This window comes from Notolabrus celidotus, chromosome 4 (genome assembly GCF_009762535.1).
Source record: "Notolabrus celidotus isolate fNotCel1 chromosome 4, fNotCel1.pri, whole genome shotgun sequence".
Lineage (NCBI taxonomy): Eukaryota > Metazoa > Chordata > Actinopteri > Labriformes > Labridae > Notolabrus > Notolabrus celidotus.
In genome coordinates, this window is record NC_048275.1 from 28,547,267 (window position 1) to 28,571,194 (window position 23,928).

Consider the following 23,928-nt stretch of genomic DNA (forward strand, 5'->3'; position numbering starts at 1 on the left):
CTGTATAATAAAAGGACGTAGTACCTGTGACGTCATCCATCTGTTTCTGAAGCGCTTTTTTTGAAGCCTATACTTGGCAGGTGCCATATTAAAATGCTGAACTCAACCTATCTTTAACCAAGCTAGTGTGAGGTAAAGAGGCAGGCCTTTAGCCTTTTTGCTAACAGCTTCAGGGTGCCCGTCTGTCAATCAAGTCAGCCATGCCCTTATTTGGGCAAAATTCGTGAATTTAATATCTTAAAAAATAACAAATTTATAAATATTCACCCCTGTACAGTGTGTGCCGAAAGAGAAATTAGCAAGGCTGTAAAACACGTTTATTATTGCTGTAAAGATCGTCTTTTTTGAATTGGTGTGTATGTGGTTTCCGATGTTTCTGCAGCTAGCCTCAAGTGGATGCTTGATGAATTGCACTTATTAGCACTCACACATGGGCTTCATATTTTTAGACCTGAGGTTGCCGCTTGGTGACAACATGCATTCTTTTACCTGACCGAAAGTACACACCTACATAGGTGATGCTGGTCTACTTCTCTCTCTTTGGACTATGCTTTTTTAGTTATTGTATGATTTAAGTCTTTAAAAAGGCTTTAGTTCAGATACAACATAATAGTTTTTGGGACGCACATTGACACAAACAAACTTACTGAGGCCGTGGTGCACAAGTGTTCTGTGCACACAAATAACTTTTTGTATAAAAGGAGTTTGCTTGCGTCAAAGAGAGCGATGTCATGGTTGTCACAGCCCTAACATGAACAGTGAAACACAAGACACGCGGGATAGGAAGGGACCAGTTCTCATTGGAGGGAGAAGGCTGGGTCAGCTCACCTGCACGCCGGTCTGCCGGAGTACACTGGATGGCGTGGTGGTGTGCCCAGCTTCTTCAGTGAGTTCATGTTTTCTTTTGTTTGGTTGGGTTACGTTTTAAAGCTGTGCTGGTTCTCCAAAAGTTTTTCATAACGCGGCAATTTTGAAGATACTAAGATTACGAGTTTTCTATTAGGAGAGGCACAGCTGACTTGATTAACAGGCGGGAACACTGTACCTGTTGGTTAGGAAGTTCAAAGTCCAACTCGCTCGACAGCAGTTATGACAATTTCAACATTTCCAATACGGCTGCGTTCGCCGACTGGCCTCAAAACACAATTCAGAAACAGATGGGTGACGTCACGGATACTATGTCCATATTTTATACAGTCTATGGTTTTAAAGTGTCGGACAGACCTGTGACAAGACTGAACCCAATCCACATTTCCCACATGAGAACCGGTCAAAGTAAACATTAAAGAGAGGAAAAGAAGAGGAGGCTTTAGGTACCCACTACTCCTAACAATTAAGCCTCTTTTACTGATGTGTAAAACGTGTACAGTACAGCATGAATAAAGTGAGCTCTATATACATGTCTTTGGTCATCTGTGGGATTTAAAGGGAGGAACATGGGCTCAGTGCTGCTCTGAATTATTGCCTCATTCATTATTGACTGAGATCTCTCTGTCTGGCAAATGTCTAATGGTTCTTATTGCTCTAATTAATGCTTCTATTCATAATGAAGGACATAATGTGTAGAATTTTGCACAGCAGCAATGAACACTTCACTCTCATTACATGACTTTAAAGCTGCTTCTGTCGTGTTTTATTTTGCTACTTTTCTGAGGACCAAATGTGATGAAACAGAGAGAAACACATCGTAACCGACATCTGTTTATCTTCTGTGTCAGGTTGAAAAGGCGACAGGACGAAGGTCAGTCTGAGGCGGGGGGTGATGATGTGGGGGGTGATGATGCCAGCGGAGATGGCGACGGCGAGGCTGAGGCAGGGGCAACAGATGATGACGCTCCCGAACCAGAACCCGATCCAGATCCAGAGCCAGAGCCAGAGCCAGAGTCCTCCTCCAAACTGAGCATGTGCGGCTCTGTGTGCTCCTCCCCAGGCAGCTGCTAGCTAGCGTCACATCGCCTCACAGTGACGCTCACAGGCCTCTCTGTGCCACGCCAACAGATCGGAATTCTCCTCCCTCCTCTGTCGTAGCCCGGAGGAGGAAACGTAACGCACAGCAGGACCCAAAATGGCCCCCATCATTTAGCTACCCTAGTTTTTTTCTGTAGCATCCTTCCGGTAAGGCATGAATAAAGCAGAGAGCCCCGCCTTCTTTTCCGTCCGCCCTAGAGTAAGCTCTAACTTCTATGCAATGTTACAGAATATAGCATGAAAAATAACATACAGAAGGTGTTGATCCCGAGCAGAGCGCTCCACAAGCATGATGACATCCTGAGCAATAGCAGTTTTTTCGTTAGGGGATGGGGGGTTGTTGGTTTTTGTGAGGACACCCTCTCAGCCTTCCTGTTCTGAATCTGATGGGGACGACTGAATAATTCAGAGCAGGCAGGCACTCAGTCTGTGTTTCTGTCTTCACTCCTCCTCTCAGACTCTTTCATGTCACAGTCGCTCCTCGTTTTCTCCTCCTGTTTCAGCAGCTTGGAGACACAGTCAAACGCTGCTTTCATGTCGTCTGTTTATAATAATCAGTATTTGTTAGAGGGATAGTTCAGGGTTCCTTTTATGTGGGGTTGTGTGAAGTCTTAGTAATCATGAGTGTGTTACTGTCAGTAGATGGGGATCAGCACGACCCTTGTTTGGAGAATCAGGCCTCAGCAATGACACAGAGGATTTGTACTATGGTGCTGGTTCAGCTAAGCTGGAGCCTCGAGTCCATGACACATCAGCTGGAACCTGGAAGGTTTGACTCCCACTCTCGTCCCTTCTCCTCTCCATATGCACTGTATTTCTTTAACTGTCCTTAAGGGCAAAAGCCCAAAAGTATAACCTCTAAGAAGTTATGGTACGCAATGGCGTGGACTGGTTTTTAGCAAAAAAGTAACTACCCTTTGAAAATTGAAATAATGCAAACAGTGTAAATGAAATTTATCAAATTTTATGAGTAAACACAAAAACATACTGTTATAAAAAAAAGGTGTATAAACACAGGATAACTATTTCTTATAAATCAAATTAATTTGGACTCTGCACATGTTTTAGTTTTCAGAAATTCAGATTTTTAACGGCATAGCAAAAGTATTTGATAGATTTATCTCCAGAAATAGTCTCTTCATTGATTTTTATTAATCAAATCATTAAATCATTTCTTGTAGTGTATTCAAATTTGTATCCCTAAAATTTGTACATCCTAAAAGTTACGCAAGTGTTTTTTCAAGATTAATTTGAACATGATTATGCAAACCACAATGTCCCACTGTCAGATTGTGCTTTACACTTACTGTATGCACATTTCCACCCTTGTTTTGAACCACTTGTTACGTACACTAATGATGTAAACAACAAATCAACATGATGACAACAAAGATGGAGTTGTTGCTGTAAAGAAGCATCTAGCCATGACAGATTTTATTTGTACTTTGTAAGAATTCAAACTATAAATAAAGCGTCCTGCTGGAGCTTTTTAAAAAGGGGAGAAACATCAGACAGCTACGCAGAGAGGGGAATATTCAAAATACAGTACTTTAACCATCAGTGAAGGTGCTCAGTCATCAGGTTATCATTGTTCAAAAATTAATCCAAAAGACTGTTGCACTTGGCTCAAGTTCTTGAAGACATTTTTGCATCTTATCAACAACCAAGTCCAGCTGCCTGATCAGATATAGAATCACACAATCACAGCTGACATGAGACTTATTTTAAGTGGTTTCAACATATTTGCTTAAAACACCGTCCACAGTGGTACATAGCTAAGCCTCAGGGTCAGCACTCCAGCCAGCTTCTCTAAACAGGGGCCATGCTGACTGTTATCTTCTGTATGTAATACAAGTACTGATAAGTTTTAAAACGTAGCTCGTACAACCCCAACACACAGATTCAAACTATCCTTATAGTTACATCGTAGCCATGGATTCATTTTAGCTAAAAAAAAAAGTTGCCTAACCATTTTTTATCCTGCTTTTTTAAGGATTATCTCGTACTTTGATTTATGGGGAATTAGTTCAGAAATCCGAATGAAAAGTATCTGTGTCGTCTGTTACTGTTTCCTAAATATTAGTACTTCAGCTCCATGCTCTGTTTGATTCAGAAACTCTGCTGTGGGGAGAAAACACCGACCACCCACAGTCACATCTGATAAGGATCCATTAGATATCTCTTTAACTTCACTCTTCCTCTCTTTAAGTGCTCCGTTAGTAGCTGACACTCATCATCTCCCTGCAGAGCTTGTTTGGGGCTGTATTACACGTGTAGCTGTTGGTACTTTATGAGCTAGTCTCTTCTTACTGTCATAGTGATAGTGCTACATTTTAGGTGGCACCATTCATCCCAGTGTGAACACCTGGGAACATGTAGCAGAAGTCCACCTTTAAACCCTAAGGCCTAATAAAATAAAAACCATGTAAATAGCAAACAGTGTAGGTACTTAAACTCTCCACAGTTTTATGTGGGACTGCGACATACAAAGTAAAAGAAGAGCGGTGTGAAGCTCAGACTGCTTCGTTCTGCTCTTCTTTCCAAGTGTGCAGGCACAACTTGTAGGCAGAATATGCCAAAGCTTTTCTACCATTTGCATAACCATTTCTAAGGAACTTTGAGTGTGTGAATGTACGTCTTTTTCCCAGTATAACATAAAGTCAGTGTTCCTTCTGCAATCATTGATATGATCATGTTGTGGTTATGTATAAAGTATCTATTTCAGCTTGGGGGGTTAAGGTAAAAGTTAGACATTTTGGGAAATACGTCTTTATGCTTTCTTTACAATAATTTTAGTGAAGCAGTCCTGTGCAGAAAGTAGAGCCAGAGCTGAGAGACAATTAGCAGAGTTTTGCATGAAGCCTAGGAGCCAGCCTGTTTGTCTGTCCAAGGGTCGGAATTCTAAATGAAATAAAAGCCCCAAGCGGTGACAAATGGACCCTCACATATTGCAGACTTGCTTATAGATGTGCTCAGGGTTGTACCTTGATCATGTAAATATGACATTTCAAACAGATCAATGTTGTATGAAGAAGTTATGATAACTTCCTGTTTCAAGGCAAGATGTAGAAGTTTGTTGCCACCAGGGACCCACCCTTTAATGAAAACTCACAATGTTTACAATAATGCTTTATGAAGGTCAACAGGCTTTCCTGACCACTTATGGAATCAATATGTTCAACAGAAGAAGTGTAATGTTAAGTATGTCATTTGGAGGGGGCCCTTTGGCTTCAGGCAAGTATTCTGTGCTGTTGTGTTCAGCCCAGGACTCATATCCTACGTGTACATTTTGGACCAGATCAAAAATATACAGGGGAGTAAAAACAATTTAAATTTTGGGGCGAATTGCCAATAAAATAAAAAAAGATTTGACCCCTGCCAAGGCCACACCCTTTGAGGTGCACAAAATCCTTTTTCCCATTACTTTTAATCTTTGCTGTGTCTACAATACACTGACTGTATTTAGTGTTGATAGGAGGAAAACCCTGGGTCAAGTTTGTAAATCTGCCAAAACACAGCAGAAAATGACATTGATATACATTTTTTGGACTTCTGTCATGATTTTACCATGACTAAGGAGACATTTAATGTCGCTCTAGCATGATACATAAAATAACCAATGTTCATGCATGTTGGTTGAACCCTGCATACATTTTTTTTTAACATTTCTAGGGGGCAGTATGGAGTCATTTACCGCAAAGTATTTTGTGAGACCAATAAAATAACGAATTTTTCACCAGACCTGATGCACATGCAAAAGTTGGTGTTTTATGGCATGTTAAAGCTGCTGAATTTAGTCTCATTAAGGTACAGTGAGAGAGAGAGAGAGAGGGAAAAGAAGGAAAGAAATTCCCGTAGGACCTTAATTAATGCTGTTTGGTGCTCTGGCCCTGGCTGATTGTGTGTAAATCCATATGCACAAAGTAGTGTCATCACTATCCATTTCAGAGATTACCGGAAAACACTGAAACAACTTGGTTAAAGGAGAAATTGCCAGTATGCTTAGCTAGAACGTCTCAGAACATCAATTAGCTAAGAAGCTTTAAAGTCAGAAACATAATTTACAGTTCTCTTAGAGTATATTCAATTTGACATTATGGTTACTAGCTAGCTAACCAACCAATCAACCAACCAACAATGTCATTGACCCAAAATCAACATTAAGATTGTTTTAATGAACGAGATTGGTTTGGATGTCAGCTTGTTGAAGAGCTTTATAAAGGTCTTATGTGGTGTCTGTATAAACACTTGTGAAGCACTTATTGTTGCCATCAACACACATCTATCCACTCTTTAACATCTCAAACTTCCTTAAGGCCCAGCATGCTGTTGTCTGATGAACATTTATCATGTGTCTCAAGGTGTTTTGAAAGACTAAATTTGCATAAAACCTGAGAGCAATCAGCACTTGAAGGGTGGGTCTGACACATGTAGCTGTTGTTTACAGGAGAGCTCTTCCGTTAATTGCTTGGCTTGCCTGTCAAAACAAAATGTTACAATCAACTCATCGTCTGCGTAGACCTGCAGTGGGTTGTTCTGATTACGGATGACTCTTTCTCATCAAAATGCCTTTTTATTTATCATTCTGTACAAAAGATGTATTGCCGTTGTTTTTTCTTATTAGCTTTTTGACATTTACTTTTTACATTAGTCATGACTTTAAGTATGTTGTACCTTTCTTCTCTAGGTCTGAGGAAATGTCACATTAGACTCACAGACTGTACAAAACATGGAAGTAGTCTCACTGCTGTCACCCATTGGTTTATGAGGAAGCCTTATGAAGCCAGACGATTGGGGCAGCCATGTTGGAAATGCTATCTCAGCCTAGCTTCCTGTCAGTATAGTCACAGGCAAATACAGTGGAGCCTAGGCCTTCTGGCAAACAGTTATAACCTGCCACCTGTCAGTCAAATCAGCCATGCCCTTAATTATGCAAATTAATTCATACATTTTAGCCATATAGTCATAACAGATGGGCAATAACCTCCCCTTCATTTGTCATGAATAGACAAATGAACTGTCAAGACCAAAACATTTTTTGGAACCAGGCTTTAGAGATGTTTATTTCTTGGACCTAATGGGGATTCCTCAGCTTTTGCAGCCAACCTCAAGTGGACACTTGAGGAACTGCACTGTTTTGCACTTTCACACTGGCTTCATTTATCAACTCTAGAGGAGCTAGCTGATGGGCGCGGCTCCAGGTGGTGTATTCATGAATGTGATAATAACAGAACTGTTACCATAATGGAAAAGAATCATAGCTTTGGATAAAACAATGCGTCATCAGATTTGGTTCCCAAAAGTAGGTGCACATTTTCCGGATGAGCATTCTCCTAGCTATTTGCATCCGCTTCCATTGTTCATGCTAAGCTAGGCTAATTACCTCCTACGTTCAGCCCAGAAAGCTAACACAGAGACTTGAAAATGGTATCAATCCTCTCAGTCCCTCTATGTAAGAAAAGTTAAAGGTGTATTTCCCAAAATCTCTCTAAACATTAAACAGTTTAATTAGAGTAAGGGGCTTCTTTAAAGGGACACAAAGTGGCATCTTGAAGTCCGCCAAATTTAAATATATATGATGACTTAAGTCTGAAGCCCTGTGCTTTTTCTGCATGAACCTTTACAGTATAAGCTTGTTTTTGCCAAAGCCTGGAGCTTGAGCCTGATTGGCTGATCTGTGCATGTACAAGCTTTGGGTGAGAGCACACCTCAGTGCTCACCTGACTATAGACTCAGACTGTACCTGGCCTGCATTCCTGTTTCTGGACAGTGAGTTTTGTGAACTTTAACCTGTACAAAAACCGTATAAATCCAGTGTTATATGGACGGCATGATATTTTTAGATGATATGCAGAACCTTTTGGCATCCTGTGAGTGTCTTAACGCTTTGGTTACGTATTCTTCAAGCTCGTACCCGTACTGGATGAGTGGAACGAGGTGTGTGTGATGCTCTGTTGTGAGTTAAGTGTTGCGTTGTTGTCTCTGCAGCAAATAAAGAATATCTTGATCTGGGGCAGGTTTTTAGCTTCTTCCTGAAGCAGAATTGGCTGCAGTATGAAAAAACTGAATGTCTCCATTTGTGGAAAAGAAAGCTCAGATATTTTTAAGACTTATAAAATCACTCTGCTTCATACTAATATTTGTAAACCACTGATTTTAACAGTCACAGGAGAGAACAACACTAATCTGCATTTTTCTTCCTTGATATCAGAGATTTTCCTGACCAGGCCATGCTTGCAAACCTCTCCAACATGTTTCTCTCTGTGTTAATGTTCTGGATGCCATTAGGTGTTTCAAAATAAAGGCATTGTGCTCGTGTTTGATCAGCAGCAGCATGTCTCCTATTCTCCGCTGGATGCTCTCGAGGCATCACATTACTGTAGATGTCTTAACTCTGTGGATTACAGTCTGAATCTCAGTGCCCTGGTGAGAAAACAAATCGAGCGGGAGAAAAATGTGATTTACGATGCCACTCTTTTCCTCCTTGTGATCCTATTTTGCATAATGGTCTCGTGCTGCAGGATATTTTTACGGGGAGTCAGTGAAGCCTTGTTACTGTACTAACTGAAATTGCTCCGTGTGATCAAAAACATGCTGCTTTAACTGCTTTGATAAAGAAATAAATCTCCTTCCAGTAGGTCGGTGTCTGTCTTTAATTTCAACACAAAGCTTTGAAGACTTCAGGTAGCAGGGAGGTAAAATGACAGAGTTGAGTGAATGTATGTCTTAATATTGCTCTGTAAACATTAAGAATCTAAGACTTTAATTTATGACTGGACAATAAAATAATCTCAGTGTGGATATAGATCAGTAATCGGGCAAATAGAGTGTGTATGAAATCAAACTATGAACCTTAAGCCATTTCATCATCAACTTTTTTTTTCTATTTTACCAAAAAAGATATTTTGTTGAGATTTTATATTAAAAGCAAAAGTATGTCAGGTAAAGTTCAGTGATAATATTGTCAAACATTTAATTATTTTTGTAGCTGGTTAAAATGTAATCATTGTATTGATGAGCACTGTGAGGAGTTTTCATGTTGTGTTGATTCTCGAGATCCCTTCTGATGAAATTTGTTGTATTTTTCTGGGATTACGACTGCATTTCTCATGAGCACCATCACCCACTGTCGTAAGGATGCGGCTCTTGACAAAACATGCATTTGTTGTGGAAGCAAAAGAAGAACTGGCGTACTTATACTTATAGACAACTTTTTGCAGGATGCAGAGTGATGAGATAAAGTAATAAATTATGAAGCTGACTGAAATTAATACTGATGCCTTTATATGACCAACAAAAGCAAACAAGACCGTTTGCATTGACCTTGATAAACTCTGTATTATTCATGCCTGAAACCCCAAGTTTTAGGTAGGTGTGAGATGAGACGATTTACAACACACTGCTAAAACAGTTTTTACATTTTTAAGGCAAATATTTGACTGTTAAAAGAAATCAGGTTTAGCCAGATATCAACACATGTACAGGCCGAAATCTGCCTTCAAAAAGGGGTAAACCACTAAATTCACAGGAGCCAAACTTTGTATTTGAATAGAAAAATACTACAAAATCTCCCAGCAGATGTGACGGTGATGGGTAACACTCACTCCCTAAAGTTACGATCAAAAGCTACAATTTAATTACTGCCTAGGCTTTTGAAAAGTAGAAGTTTGTTCTTCAACAAAGCCTGCCACAAGCAGTCCGTCCTTTTTAATTTGAAGTTTTCACCCTTCTGTTGGATTTAAGCTCCTTCTGTTAGTGAGACTATGCTCCTGAACTTACACACAAAATGGTTCAGAACTTACTTTTTAATAACCATCACAGCCACCACAGTCAAGACAGAGAAAGAGGCAAAGAAGACACACTGGGGAAACAAAACTCTGCATTGAAAACTAAAAAATGACTGGGATGCTTATTAACTGTGGATTAACATAATACATCTGCGTTTTGTTAAATACAATGCCTGTTTTTTTGTTGAATCTAACTCTCTACACAAAACAGTCACAACAGATTCCCATGGGGATTTGGGTTTGGATGATCCTCTGTTATAATAAAGTCTCATAGGTCTTCAGGCAAATCTGTTCTTGTGCAAACAAGGTCTTAGACTACTCAAGTGCATGTTTGATTTACATAATTCAACCTGTGGGCTGTTGGATTTCTTCAAGCTTCTGTCGTGATCAGGATACTCTTCTTCAGCAACATTATACGATTATATATGCAGATAAAAATCTGATCAATACAGAAAACGTTATTGTGGTAGTATTTTTCAAATTTATTTGGCCCTTATTTATATAACTGGAGAAGAGATGAGGGTAAATAACAAACACCATCATCACATGCCCCCTCTGTAAAAGGTTAAGCTTTTAAACACAAAATATTATAATATGCATCTCCATAATGTTCAGCAACATTTCTGCAAACACGTTTCAGCCTTTAAAATCCAACTCCAGCCCTCTTCAGTCCCTCCTCTGTGGACGTGTGGTCGTTTTCAGATTCCCCTCTGTGCTGGATCCTCCAGGATGTCCACAGCTGTCTGTCCTGTGTTGTCCAGAAGGGGGCGCCACTTTGGAGCTTCAATGGCCTCCAGCAGAGCAGCCAGCTCAACTTCTAACTTCTCCACTGTGTCCTCCACCTTCTGCTGCATACATGTGTATGTGGTTGACAGATAAACAAAGCAGTAATAAGTTGTAGGATGAATAACAGAGTCATGAATAAAATAATCGCTGATTCAGATGAATTATACAGTCGCACAAACAGCTGCTGAAGGAAAGTCACAGTGAGTGTCAGCTTCATCAGAATGGGTGAATGTGGAGACTCTAACCTGAACTCATCATGAAATAAACTTTTCACTTTAATAAAGAGAAGCTGAGGATGTTTTTAAGATAGTGAGAAAGCTGACATTAAATAATGAACAACACTGGAGCTAAACACTTCTGAAATCCTGGTTTTAAAACCCTCAGGCCTGAAAGTGAGGTTAGTTTGGATACATCACCTTTTCCACAACATCCAGGCGGTTGTGAAGGCTGATGTGCTCCTGACAGGCAGTTGAACGCACCGCTCGAGGCTGCAGATTGGATTCGGGTCCTGGAAATGAGAAAATATGCTAATCTGAGATGATTTACAGTGTGTGATTTGAGCTGAGATAAAGTTTTCTAAAGCTGTCTATACAATCAGTGTGTACTGATCTCAAAATAAAGGTTTCAAATTACCTGCGTTTTTATAGAAGGTTTATCAACAAGACTGAGGAACAGTTCACCTTTTGGGCATTATGAGAGCGGGAAAAACACAGGTAACTAAAACTAGATTGTTCACAACCAACAAGCCTGCACACACTAAAAGAGAAATGATGGCTCTATAACTGAACATGTGAATCCATGTACAATACAATACAAACACGGAATATTTCATCACCGCTTATTATCAGATGAAGAGATTGAGACCACTGTCCTGACCGTAGCCAGTTCATTTACCTTCGCAGCTTAATTGGATACGAGGGGAAACAGCAAGAATCGTCGTCTTCATAAATGATCCTGTATCAGAAACAGTCTTAGGATTGCCCCTGCCTTTTTTCTATATGGTTTGGGTAGAGTAGTTTGTTTAACTTAAAAAATGTTGATTTACTCTGTTTAATACAATTGATGTCTAGAATACAAGATCAACATGTTTACAACAAAACCTGAAAACCAAAAAAAAAAGGTTGTGCTTATGCCCCTGTAGTTATTTTTTTAAGGGTGCTGAGAGGAAATTTAGGATGGCTTCAGAACCCCTAATAAGGGTCTGACAACACCCGTGTAAAGAGTGGATGGAACCAACTGGTGTCAACACTGGTGTCCAGACTACTATTTACTATTAGAATTTTATATAGTAAATAGCCTGTTTCGGTTGGTACAGTGTTATGGTGCTCTCTCTCTTTAAGAGTATGCTGTGTGTTGTATGACTGTGTATTATTTACTGTATTTTTTCTTTTTTATTTATGTGTGTTCTTGTGTTATTGTGGTGATTTTTTTAAAGAGCAGGTAACGTGGTAACACATCGTATCGTATCATATTGTATCGTAAAAAGTGGATGTAACTAGCTGGTGTCAATACTGGTGTCCAGACTACTGTTTTAAAAGTACAGTGTATAGAAGCTAGGAACATTTAGCATGACAGATTTGGTGGAAATGGGATTCAATATTTTTTACTAATGTTAAAATTAGTGTATAATTACCTATATAAAACCATAGTATTCTTTTAAAAAAATTAGACTAATTCTGTATATTTACATATGGAGCGGGTCTCCTCATGGCGGCTTCCATCACAGACCACCGTCATGTTTCTACAGTTATGCCAACAGCTTTTAACGTTCAACATCTTTTAGTCTTTTGTCTGACAATAACACAACATGTTGTGGGATGACTAATTGCCGATTTCAAGGGAGAGCTCTGGTCCTCCAGGCCACCGTCGCTTAGGTGATGCGAAGGGTTAGGAATGGAGGGGTTCATTCTAGAATCCGACTGCTAGTTGTCGCTATTATTCCCATTTCTACACACTGCACCTTTAAAGCCTCAAATTTGGTATTTCGGACAATGTCATCTTGATTTTGGAGCCAGAAGCAATCATATTTGAACAAAAAGGTTGCGACTTGATTCAAAATCTGAAGCAAATTCTTGCCTGAAACCTGCAGTTCTTCCAACAGCCAGCAGGGGGAATGAATGAGTCTGATTGTACGGCAGTCTATGAGAAAGTGAGTCTACTTCTCTGTGGATTTATTACCTCAGTAAACATTTCCTTGATGAGTGTTTGATCTCAATCTCTCATTGGAAGTCTTTAATACATCATGATGATTTTTTTCTAAATTATGGCCCCATTCAGAGTCAAATAGACCATAAAGCAGGGGAGGAGTTAGGGCGGGCTGCCTGTGATCGACAACACTTTCATGACAATGTGTTAACCAAGGCAGAGCAATGTGAATCCACCCTCTCTTGTCAAACATGGTCAATTCAGGTTCCTTAACAGACAGCAACTGCCAAGAAAGCAGGCTCCCGGTTGCACAAGGGGACTCACAAACAATTGTGTATGTATTTGAGAAGACTTGAAGCTAAAGACTGAGACCACAAACTAATTGGGAAAATGTTTACTGAGATAATAATGTAACTGATAAGTAGGCAAGTTCACTGTTTCAAGATGGCGCCAATCCCCACCAGCATGTTTCGCAGTCTGTCAGATCAGAAAACTCAACCAGGTACAAACCTGTTCAGATATAAAGATTGAAACTTCTTAACTTATGTTGATCAACACTCGTTACTCATCTGAGAATGAAAATGTTGCTGGTTTTATCAAAAGTAACAAGCTATCATTATTTGAGAAAGTGAAGGTCTAAAATATGAAAACATAGCTTTGAAGGTTCTAGAGGAACCAGTTTACAAGAGTGAAAATGTATGTTTACATTCCTTCACTTATCAATTAACTTACCGGCAAATCTTTTGTATCTTTTGTGAATTTAAATTTTTTTATTTTTTTTTAAAGGGAGAGGTCGAGAGCGGATATCTCATCCACATCATGTCAGGATGTTTGCAGTGTGGTTATTTGGCACAGGTCAGGAGGTCTAAGTTGACTAACTATGATTTGCTTTCGCACAGCAAGAGGGAAGAATGCAAAAAAAAGTCCAAAAAGACAGCCAATCAACTTTTTTTTTTCTTTTCAGTATGTCACTCAGACCCAAAGCAGGTCAGAGTCTGTGGTGGAGAACGCTGGTGATGACAACAGCAGCAAGTAGCATTGCTAGAAGCAGCAGCAATGAGAGTGCAGTGGTACCTGCCTCCAGCAAAGAACATGAATGTTTGGGCATTGAATGAGGTTTTATACTGTCACACTATGGTGACTTAATGTGTTACAGTAAAATAATGCGGTTGTCCCTGTAGGAGCACATCATTTTTGTCTAAAAATTACTCCTGTTCAACAACACTGTAAGGTATTATACTTAACTGGTCCATCCGTCAAAACTGAGGGACTCTTTTTTTCAGCTGTATAAAGAAATACATTTTAAATCAACAAAATGATCAACACTTGGTGTCAGCGTGTATGTATATTTAGCTGGTAGCTGGGTAATAAGCAGGATTATGTATAGTTAGCTGCTTCACATCAGGGTCTTGACTCACCCACTTGACTCAGGATTCTATTCAGCACAACTTCCAGCTAACTACACATTTCCCCTTCTTATTAGCCTGATTTATTAAAAATGTAAGAACATGTAAAAGAGACAAGGTATCACCAGATGATTTAAGAATATGTCTTTGTATTAGTGTGTGTTCAGAAAAAAAATATGGCTACTGATGTAATTAGTGTCACTAAAAGAGTCAGCTCTTAAAAATATGGAGAAAGTAGTCGTACATAAGGACAAAAAGAAAGGGGTTTAAGATGACACCAGTATTAATGTGCTTCATGAACCCGTACATAGACACCTACAGGCACTTTTGCTAAAAGTTTGACTTCATTCACATCATTCTCCTTTCCTTCTAACCTCATGGTATTCTCTAATAATCTTCTGTATGGGTGTAGTAATACAAGGAACATTACACATTTAAAAACATAAAACTTGTTTCTCACTGAGGACCTGATATCAGGAAAATTTATGTTTGGTTCGCTTTGCTTGTTCCCAAATGAATTTAATTAGGCTTCTTCTTCTTCTAGTAATCTTTTCTTAAAATAGCAGGAGAGTAATCTGCCTCACTGTTAATCTAGACATAGTGCAATTTCTGCTGCAGTCAGCACTCTGAGCTCAGGGTGAGTTCACAAGCAGGATGTGGGGATGGTGGGGGGTCATACGAATTGTTCCAGACATCTCCCCACACAGCGATGTTTCCAATCATCGGTTTCTCTTTGAAGCGAACATATTTGAGGGGAAGCTTGCATCCTCTCACAGGCCTGTGCTCCTTTATTCTAACAGCTTCTGACCGCCTGCAGGCCGAGCTCACACTGATAGAAGTTCGGACCACAGAACTTTTCAGTCCTTCACTGAACAGTGGCAGAGCTGCAGTCACTGTTGTTCAGGTAAAACATTAAGAATGTCTGCAGACAGCCACAGCCTGACAGATTGCGTTGTTATTGAACATTAATGATAGTGTTGGTTCAGCCTCTGCAGGGCGGGTTTGGTCAATATCATTCCTTTCATTCTGTGGCTGCCTGCCAATGACCAAACAAGGTCGTGTTTCACCTTTTCTCCTGGAAAAATGAGGTCCCACAAATAATACTGTAGGTCCAACATAAAGTTTTTTCAAGCTCTTTTCAACAGTACGAACTAAGTCTGTGATTCATAACTGTTTTTCTTTGATGTAAAAACCTTGTTATCTGACACTTGTCAAATTGGATGCTTCCTCTTTGAGCAGATTGTTTACCTTTGAAGATTTAATGTGCAAACATTTTAACTCTTATTACTCATTTTGTCCTCCCAGCAGTGTTTCACTCCCTTTGTTGGAAAAACAGAGCTGTGCCTACTGTCGGAAACATTATTTTCAAAAGCAAAGATATTTGGCCCGCTCTTTAAGTTTCTTAAACACAGACGAACATAGACGGAGTTGTTGTCAAGATTTCCGTCTTCTTAGCCCAGCAGCAGCTGTTGATTTCACTCTGTTCACATCTGGTAGATACAGAGAAAGACTAGGTCCACATGTTGAAACAAATGAGTGTTTTAGACTTCGACTTTTTTTTAAAGATGTTAAATCTTAAAACTATTTCTTCTTAAAATCAAATGTCTTTGATTTTTTTAAACTAGTTTGCTTAAAAAACTAATAATAATAATAAATTGAGAAAAAATAAAATTCAGTACTTAACCACATGAATAAAATCAGTATCCTGAGATGAACTGCAGAACAAACAAGAAGAGAGAGTTTCATCTAATAGGTTTCTGTAAAAATATAAAAATAATCCCCACAAAAAAATAAGTGTGAGAGTTCTGATTTCACATACAAAACAAATTGTGTGTAAAACAAATAATAAAATAAAAAATGCATTGGAAAAAATTCTGAGATATGAGAGTGAAGGCAAATCTGAATTCGAACCTAAAACTCAAATGATTTTATTTCATGTGGTTGAATCTGCCTCCACAGACATGAGCAAGTGAAGACACGAAATGTTTGTGAATGCTCTCACATTTATTCACATTAGATAGATAGATAGATAGATAGATAGATAGATAGATAGATAGATAGATAGATAGATAGATAGATAGATAGATAGATAGATAGATAGATAGATAGATAGATAGATAGATAGATAGATAAATGGGATTGTTCTGAAGACATTTAAGTGCTTATCTTTTACTGTACATGATATCCATCTCATCATTTGATCCTCCGTGCACACATTAAACCTTCTCTCCCATCAGCTCTGAGGCTTTTCCAGCAGAGTTGATCAGAAATGATTCTCATCTCTTATTCTCCACGTTGTCTCTCCATGTTCAGCCGTGCCTCAGCATCAGACCGAGCTGATATTACTGATATCTCATGGAAACATTTTACAAGCTCCATTACGGCCAGCAAGGGACGCCAAGTTCAGAACAAGCAGGAAACAAGCTGATAGAGAGAGCGATGGACAGAGGTAGAGTGAGTTAATCAGGATTTACCACAGAGTTTGAAACACTGTCTTCACATGAATGAGCAGAAATCTGTTTAAGATTTCCTACAGAATGAAGATGTTCAGTTTTGGTCTTGTTGTAACACTGAAAAAGCCAACTGTTTACAGCTGTAGCAGAAACACAGCTGTGCTCCCACCCGAGTGTCAGTGTGTGTTTATAAGATGATAGTGAACGCAGCACAGCCTGCTTTTAATCATGAATGCTGTGTGAAAAGGAAGAAGTGTTGGTGCTGTTTGCTGAAAACTACAGATGCATCAACATGCTGATGCAGCTCAGCTTGGAAGTTGTGTTATCACAAGTCTGTATTTCAAACAGCAGAACCACCTTATGGTCCGTTTTCGGTGCTGTGCTTTCCTCATTGTTTTTTCTCCTTTTGTGGTGATTTTCATTGAGTTTATTGCTTTCTGTCCTGCTCTTCTCTGCCTCATCTTTCTTCTCATTCTTTTTTTGGTCTTTTCATGCCATCATTTTGCCGAATTACTTTAAAAGCACAGTACAACCACTTTGTGAGGAAAGTGTTTCATTTCCATCTCACATTAGAAGTCCATGGTGGGATTTGAACTCAAAACCATCAGACTGAAATGTAGCAGGCCTATCCTCAGGACTGCTTGGATGAGCTCTCTTTTGTAGGCCTTTTCATCCCACCATTTGGATATTGTACTTAAAAGCACAGTTCAAACTACAGTATTTCAGTGCCATCTCCCATGAAAAGTCCACACCAGGATTCAAACCAAAAATCCATGCATGGAAAGGCAGCATCCCAGTCCATCACAACACAGAGCTGCTTGTCAGTGCTTGTCTCTTTAGGTCTTTTATTTCCCCATTTTGTTGCAGAAGTTTAAAAGTGCAGCTCATTCATATTGTGAGGAATGTTTCATTTTAATCTCACATGGGATGCCCATAGTGGGATTTGAACCCAGAACCATCAGATTGAAAGGTAGCAGGGTTTTAATCAACACCACAGGACTGCAGCTATGAGCTTTCTTTTGTAGGTCCTTCATTCCACCTTTTTGATTTTGATTTGATTATTGTACTTCAAAAGCACAGTTCAAGCTACAGTGTGAGGAAAGTGTTTTGAATTAATCTCCCATGGACAGTCCATGTGCAAGATTCGAACCTAAAAGACAAACATATATATTGAATATATGTATATATGTATTATCTCCTTTTCCTCTCCTTCCAACTCAGTTTAAAATTTGTGCAGGGACTCAGATGAGAAGTAGTCATAGAGACTAATAGGAAATGACGTCAAGCTGTCAGGTTCTGTCCAATCAGAAACAAGAAGTGTTCTCCCTCCCTATTGTGTTTTCTGAAATGTTGTTGTGTTTTGCCCTTCAGGGCCACCGTGAATTTATCTGCCAAAAGAACAAGGACATGCCACCTCCTACATTTTCAAACCAGGTAAGAAAATGTAGTGTCAGAGAAACAAAAAATTCTTGAAACTAGTGCAGCAACACTGAGACTATGTTTACTGTGCAGGAAAAGGTGACCCAAATACTTTTTTTTCTCTCACGTGTGACTCAGATCCGACTTCTTATGACAGTGTTTACAGCACAAGTAATGGGATATGTGATAATTTTCAGTCAGATTTGGGCCACCTTCATGTATGGTCCTGAATCAGAAACAGGTCATATCTAATGCAGTTCTCTTCAGTCTGAACAGCCAGGTCAGCAAGCATACACGCAACTTTAACGTCATTCATCACAGCTCTGTGAGGTGGAATGGGTTTGAATGTGACTCACTCTCACCCAATGAAAACAAACACAGAAGACATCTACCAAGGTAGCTCCTCCTCCTCATTATCATCCACCCATAGAGTCACTAGCTTTCACTGCACATCAGTTACAATATGAAACCCTAAAAACTCTTTCTTCAGTGGCCGCCATGCTCCCATGCTGCCATACTGCTTGTGACACCTTTGTTGTTGTTCTCTTTGCGCCTGCAGGTCCTTTCAGGACTGTGACCAGTTCAGGTGGGAAATATACAGAGCACACTAAACATCCAAACTAAAGAATCAGATTCAAGACATACCATGGTTGTATTAAATAAACATTGTATTTGATTCTGATAATTGAAGAATCTATAGTATGGTAATCAATTTTCAACAGCAAAAGGGATGCCAGGGATAACCGTAACACACATCATGTAACATTAATCCAGGGAAAGGAGTCCAGCACATTTATCTCTGCCTGTTGACACTTTGGCAAAACATCTCTGAGAGTGAAAAGTGGAGCAACATAATGTCCTGCAATCCAGGCAACATCTCTAAGCTGCTGATCGCTACAAAGTCACTTCAAACAAAAGTGAGAGTTCAAAGTTGTAACACCTGTGTGCCATCAGCAAAGCCCCAACAAGAAAAAGAGCTGAATGTCGACAAAAGTCAAAATAATTATTTTGTCCTCATCCAATGTTATCTACGTAGAAGCAGGCTAATGGACGCCGATAATGATCTGTTACCATGTAAGCATACAAACTGTGAAACAAGAAGGACAATTTTCCTATCTGTATAAAATCATCATCTTTTGATAAATATTTTCTGTCAACCTGTTTAAGTCTTTTGAAGGCAGCCAGGCAACAAGCAGATAATCTATGATATGTATAAATGTGATAGTGAACGGGTGGGTGAAACAAGCTCACCCTGTCAGGATTACAATTAACATAACCATTTGCTCACTTTACATGATCCTTTATCGTTTTTCTTGGTTTGTGGAAAAATGTGTTTGAGTCTACCATAAAAGTCGATTTTTCTCAAACTATGACTATACATCCACATAGAAAATAAGAACTTGTGGTTAAACAAGTAATCCTGACTAAATGTTCTTAACCTAGAAATAAAATGGACTCCTTCAATTTCTTAACCAAACCTATATGCCGTCTCAAATTATTTTTAAAAAGTCAAACTCTTAAACTCACTAACTGCCTGGTAAGAAGAAATGTGAGCAAACAGACAAGATTCACAAATAATACTCATGATTTAATCTTAGTCTAATTTTCTTTCATTTTTTGCAGTGAAACCGGTTGAAACATTTGTTCCTGTTTGTTTTGATCGCGCTTTTAGTTCAGACTTTTCTTCTCTGCCAGAAATGTTCCAGAGAGTTGAGAAAACACAAAGAAAGAAACCCCAAAACTCCAAGAAGCCAAACACACACACACACACACACACACACACACACACACACACACACACACACACACACACACACACACACACACACACACACAGATGATGATCTAACTCAGTGACTCCACCCGAGGACAGAGGTGAATGGCCATGTGTGAGTCAGTGTGTGTAGTTTCTGCCAGCTCCGTTTGTTTGTGCTCTTACAGGAGAGAGAGAGAGAGTTCAGTGGAGTGAAGGATTGTAGAGTCAGAGCAGGTCAGAGTCAAACACACAGAGCTCAGCCTGACACACACTCATTGAAACACCGCTACAGTCTACATGCACAGTAGATGAAGAACAAACACCAGTAAAACGTGTGTGCACAGATCAGCAGCTGGTTTTGATATGCAAATGGAAAAAACACAATATAAAGTAACATGATGATGTTTTGTGTCACGTGTACCTTTAACACCTTCATCAAAGCTCAGCTGCTTTCAGAACAAACAGTGACACAGCAACTGATCTTCTCCTAACTTATAGATCTACTTTATACTCCTACAGTTAAACGCACATTTCAGCTGCTGATGATGCACACTTCAATTCTGCCATCCCTTCAGGCCATTTATGAAGGAGTGGTTGTCACATAAGCACATGATAAAGGACCCCTCATATATTTTATTATATAAAAACAAAATGCTACCTTCAGTTAGATTTTATGGAGCGTGTGTGAAAGTTTAAGAGAAATGGGTTTAGGGCCTGTGTCCACTAACTGCATATTTGGTGCTGCAGTGTTTTAGAGCTAAATACAGTAACTCCTAGGCATCAGTTTTTGTTTTTTTTTATCTCTGTGCTCACAGTGCAACATTAGATCAATGTTTTGAACTACTGCTGAGCCAATTAGCTTTATCTAATGTTATTACATTTAATTATCATCTAAATTTAATTTAATCAAAGTGTTCTTTCCTGCCGTTCACCCAGGACTGTGTATATAACTTAAGGCCCTTTCACTCATCCATTACACCTGTACCTTTTGGACATTATCTGCAAAGTGGAAGCATCAGAATCAGTCAACTCAGACTTTAAATGGACTCTAGCCCAGATCAACCACTCAGTATGAAGCCTGTTAATCTGTGATAATAAGATAATTGTCTGAAGCTCTCATTGCAAGCAGGTAAACATTCTGATGAAGTTGCACTGAGTTTAAACAGCTTCACCATGTTGAGTTAAAGGTCCCTGGAGATTGGGTGACAGGCTGCGATCTCCGGGTTTTAACTGGGATTTGTGGATGCCAGCTTGACTCGCTGCCTCTTTTCCAAGAACCATATGTTACAAAGTTTTGTCATTCAGATCCGGATTCGTAAATCCGGTCTTTTGCCATCATGGATCAGCTAATCCATCTTACTTTTGTGCCAGTTTTTCCAGGCAACGTATGATTGGATAATCCGGATTCAGGCAAATTTAAAGATTACCTAATCCGGATTACCACTGCTTCAAACGTGACTATGCATCACAGTACTGGCAATCAGCTCTGTAGAGGACAACGGTGACACAGTGTGTACTCAAATTTCACTAGTATATATATATGTACTATTATAAGCCACAATGATCTGACATGTCCAGATATAAATAACATTTCAAAATATTACAAGCCATAAAATAAGTACTCAAATTGTGAGTAAAAGTGGCTGCTACACTTGTTTCAAAATAACGTTTGAGTTAGCTGGGTTAGCATGATCAGCTTAAGAGCAAGCAAGCTGCTCAGAAAGCTTTCCTTTCTCCTCGGTGCTGGAGAGAGTTCTCCTATTGGCTGCTGATCATGAAACTGAACTCACAATGATTTCCTACAGGACATAATAGTTGAATAAAAAAAACAGCTGTAACAGAAACAGCTGTGCTCCCATCAGAGGTTCAGTTTGTGTTTGTATGATGCCTGTGAACGAAGCTCAGCCTGCTCTTCACCATGAAAGAAGTGTCTCTGTCGTTAGCATTAAACTACAGATTCATCAACATGCTGATGAAGCACAGCTGAAAGGTTTTCTCAAAAATATTGTTTGCCTATAGAACAAGAAAATACCACCTCTTTGATTTTTTTAAAACAAAAACGAAAATATAGCTACAAAGACCCATTTTTTTAAAAGTACCACAGCTACAATAGAAAAAAATATTTTTCTAAATAAAAGGAAAATATTTAAGTTCTTTTTGTGGAAAATTTTTTCCTGGAAAATGGTCCTCTCCATACTATAGTTTCTCTATTAGCACCTAAAAAACATACACAAACAACACACACTAGGACTTCTCGCATCCTCTTCGAAGTCATATCGCTCACTTGTCTTTTTTTTGCTAGACTGAAACCTTAAATTAATGCAAACCTGCAAGTTTCCACAGTGTTGGACACAAATGAGGAATATCTGTGAAGGCCTCCAGTGAAGTCCTTGACACCAAAACTACTGTATATAGTTCACGTAGCCTGGTGGAAAATTGTATAGGAGCAAAGTGATGCAGAGATTCAGGGGCTCTTTGTGTGACACACTGGAGTAGTTTTTTTTGGGAGTAAATTTAGAACCTAACACAATGATTTACTGACGCTGGCTGATAAGGGGAGTAACAGCAGTTATTTTTTCCACATAGAGCTCTGAGTTAAACTGACAATAAATCGTACGTTGCCACAACTAATTGTTTTTACAGTGCACCCTTGGATCCACAGAGAAAATATTACATGTCGTGCTTAAAATACATTTTCCTGTCTAAATTGGATTGACTAGTTCATACAGGAAAATGTATCCAAGACTGTACTCATATTAAGACATCTATGACAAACTTAATAAATAACCAATCATAAATAATCAAGATGACGGAGCAGCATAAACTGTACCTTCAGGCTTCTTCTAGCAACAATTTAACTTTGTGAAATGAGTTTTCACTTGTTTACGATGCTCCCTCTGGGCAAAACTGGACTTCCTCCGAAAAGAGCAACTTGCTATATTTCACTTGATCCCGTATGTTTGAAACAACAGGTTCTATATTTATGAAACTGTGAAAACATACTTGAAGAAAGACTTTTTCCACCCATATGAACTTGTTCATATTAAAGGTACTTTTACAATCAGATGAATGAAGCTGAAATATGAGCTGAAATGCCTTCCATGTTTGTCAGTGACAGTGTGTGCCTGCTTGTGTTCATTTATCGTCCTGCAGCTGGTCATTCCAGCAGAATGAAGTCAGAGAAATTCACACTTGGGAACGTCAGTAACTTTTTGTCTCCAGAGGATTTTTATACATTTTTGTAAATTTCACACTAGATCTTATTTTCTCTGATAAACAAAGACAGACATTCTGTTTTATGGAGGTAGATGAAAACAAAGGATGAAGGAGAGAGTGATAGTCTGAAACTCTGCTGACAGAGTATTAGATGAAGTGAAGCCTGGGCTGCAACATAATTAGAAACAGATGTGCTGCAGTCCCTGAACACACACATACTCATGATGTCAGCTTTTTGTGTGTTCGTTTACACACACACTTACACACAACAGGGAAGTATGTAAAAGCATGAAACAAAGAAATGATGGATTAAAAAGATCTGCATAAGAAAATGCTTTTCTACAATTCTGTCCCATTAATCATCTCTTTCTTAACCCTCTGTCTGATCTTTGACCTCTCTAACATCCCCATCTGCCTCCCTTACCTGCAACAGCGTAGCCAATCAGAAGAAAGATGAGTCCAACCAGGGATGAGGAGGGGCGGGTCATGATGAAACCTGGAGTGCGACTCAAAGAAAGAAACAAAAAGCGAAGAAAGTTCTTAAAGACAGGAAAGATAACTCCTCCTCCTCCTCCTTTAAACTCCTCTTCTCTTTTTACTCTCTGTGCTGCGTTAGCTGTCTGTCGTTCTTTAATCCTTCTCTCTCTGACTTGGTAGTGCCCAGTTTCCTAATGAAAACATAAGATGCAGGACAAAAAGCCCAGTATGCGAGAAGAAGGGGCGGGAGGCATGAAGCGGGGAGGGGACTCAGACTCAGACTGTCCAGCTTCTGGATAAGAAAAATCTGGTTTCACTTAGTTTTATATAAGTTGAATATAAGTTGTGAGTTTTATGTTACATGTGTGGTCATTGGCAATGTTATGTTTACACTAAACTTAATACCATGCAGATAATATTTAATTTTGTACAGTTAAAAAAGGGGACTGGATTTAACCCTTTCCAACACTTAAAAATGTATTAGTGTTATGCTTTGTTTCGTTTCACTTATCTTC

At 39.2% G+C, this 23,928-nt stretch overlaps 2 protein-coding genes across 3 annotated transcripts in view; one reads left to right on the forward strand and one right to left on the reverse strand.

Annotated features, from left to right (window-relative positions):
• LOC117811359 (serine/threonine-protein kinase 32C) overlaps positions 1 to 8,605 on the forward strand; it is a 114,035-nt gene extending 105,430 nt beyond the window's left edge. Inside the window, 1 exon segment of the mRNA XM_034681594.1 lies at positions 1,719 to 8,605. Within this exon segment, the coding sequence (XP_034537485.1) occupies positions 1,719 to 1,941 (223 nt within the window). The 3' untranslated portion in view covers positions 1,942 to 8,605.
• A 1,153-nt stretch (positions 8,606 to 9,758) lies between these two features.
• On the reverse strand, positions 9,759 to 23,652 carry LOC117811375 (placenta-specific protein 9-like). 2 transcript variants are annotated; one of them, XM_034681618.1, is made up of 3 exons: positions 23,361 to 23,652; positions 10,958 to 11,049; positions 9,759 to 10,600 (listed from the first exon to the last, which is right to left on the reverse strand). In XM_034681618.1, the coding sequence occupies exons 1-3, from the start codon at positions 23,422 to 23,424 to the stop codon at positions 10,454 to 10,456; spliced, it is 303 nt and encodes a 100-aa protein (XP_034537509.1). In that variant the 5' UTR covers positions 23,425 to 23,652; the 3' UTR covers positions 9,759 to 10,453. The 2 variants fall into 2 exon arrangements, with proteins under 2 accessions (XP_034537509.1, XP_034537508.1); XM_034681617.1 differs by having other exon boundaries at positions 9,759 to 10,603.
• Between the last annotated feature and the right edge of the window lie 276 nt (positions 23,653 to 23,928).

Coding starts and splice junctions, on each gene's coding strand:
- LOC117811375 (XM_034681617.1), bottom strand. CDS start 23,424: ATGACCCGCCCCTCCTCATCCCTGGTTGGACTCATCTTTCTTCTGATT. Junction 11,050..23,360: donor GATTGGCTACGCTGTTGCAG/GTAAGGGAGGCA, acceptor TCTCATTTCCAG/GACCCGAATCCAATCTGCAG. Junction 10,604..10,957: donor GCCTGGATGTTGTGGAAAAG/GTGATGTATCCA, acceptor ACATGTATGCAG/CAGAAGGTGGAGGACACAGT.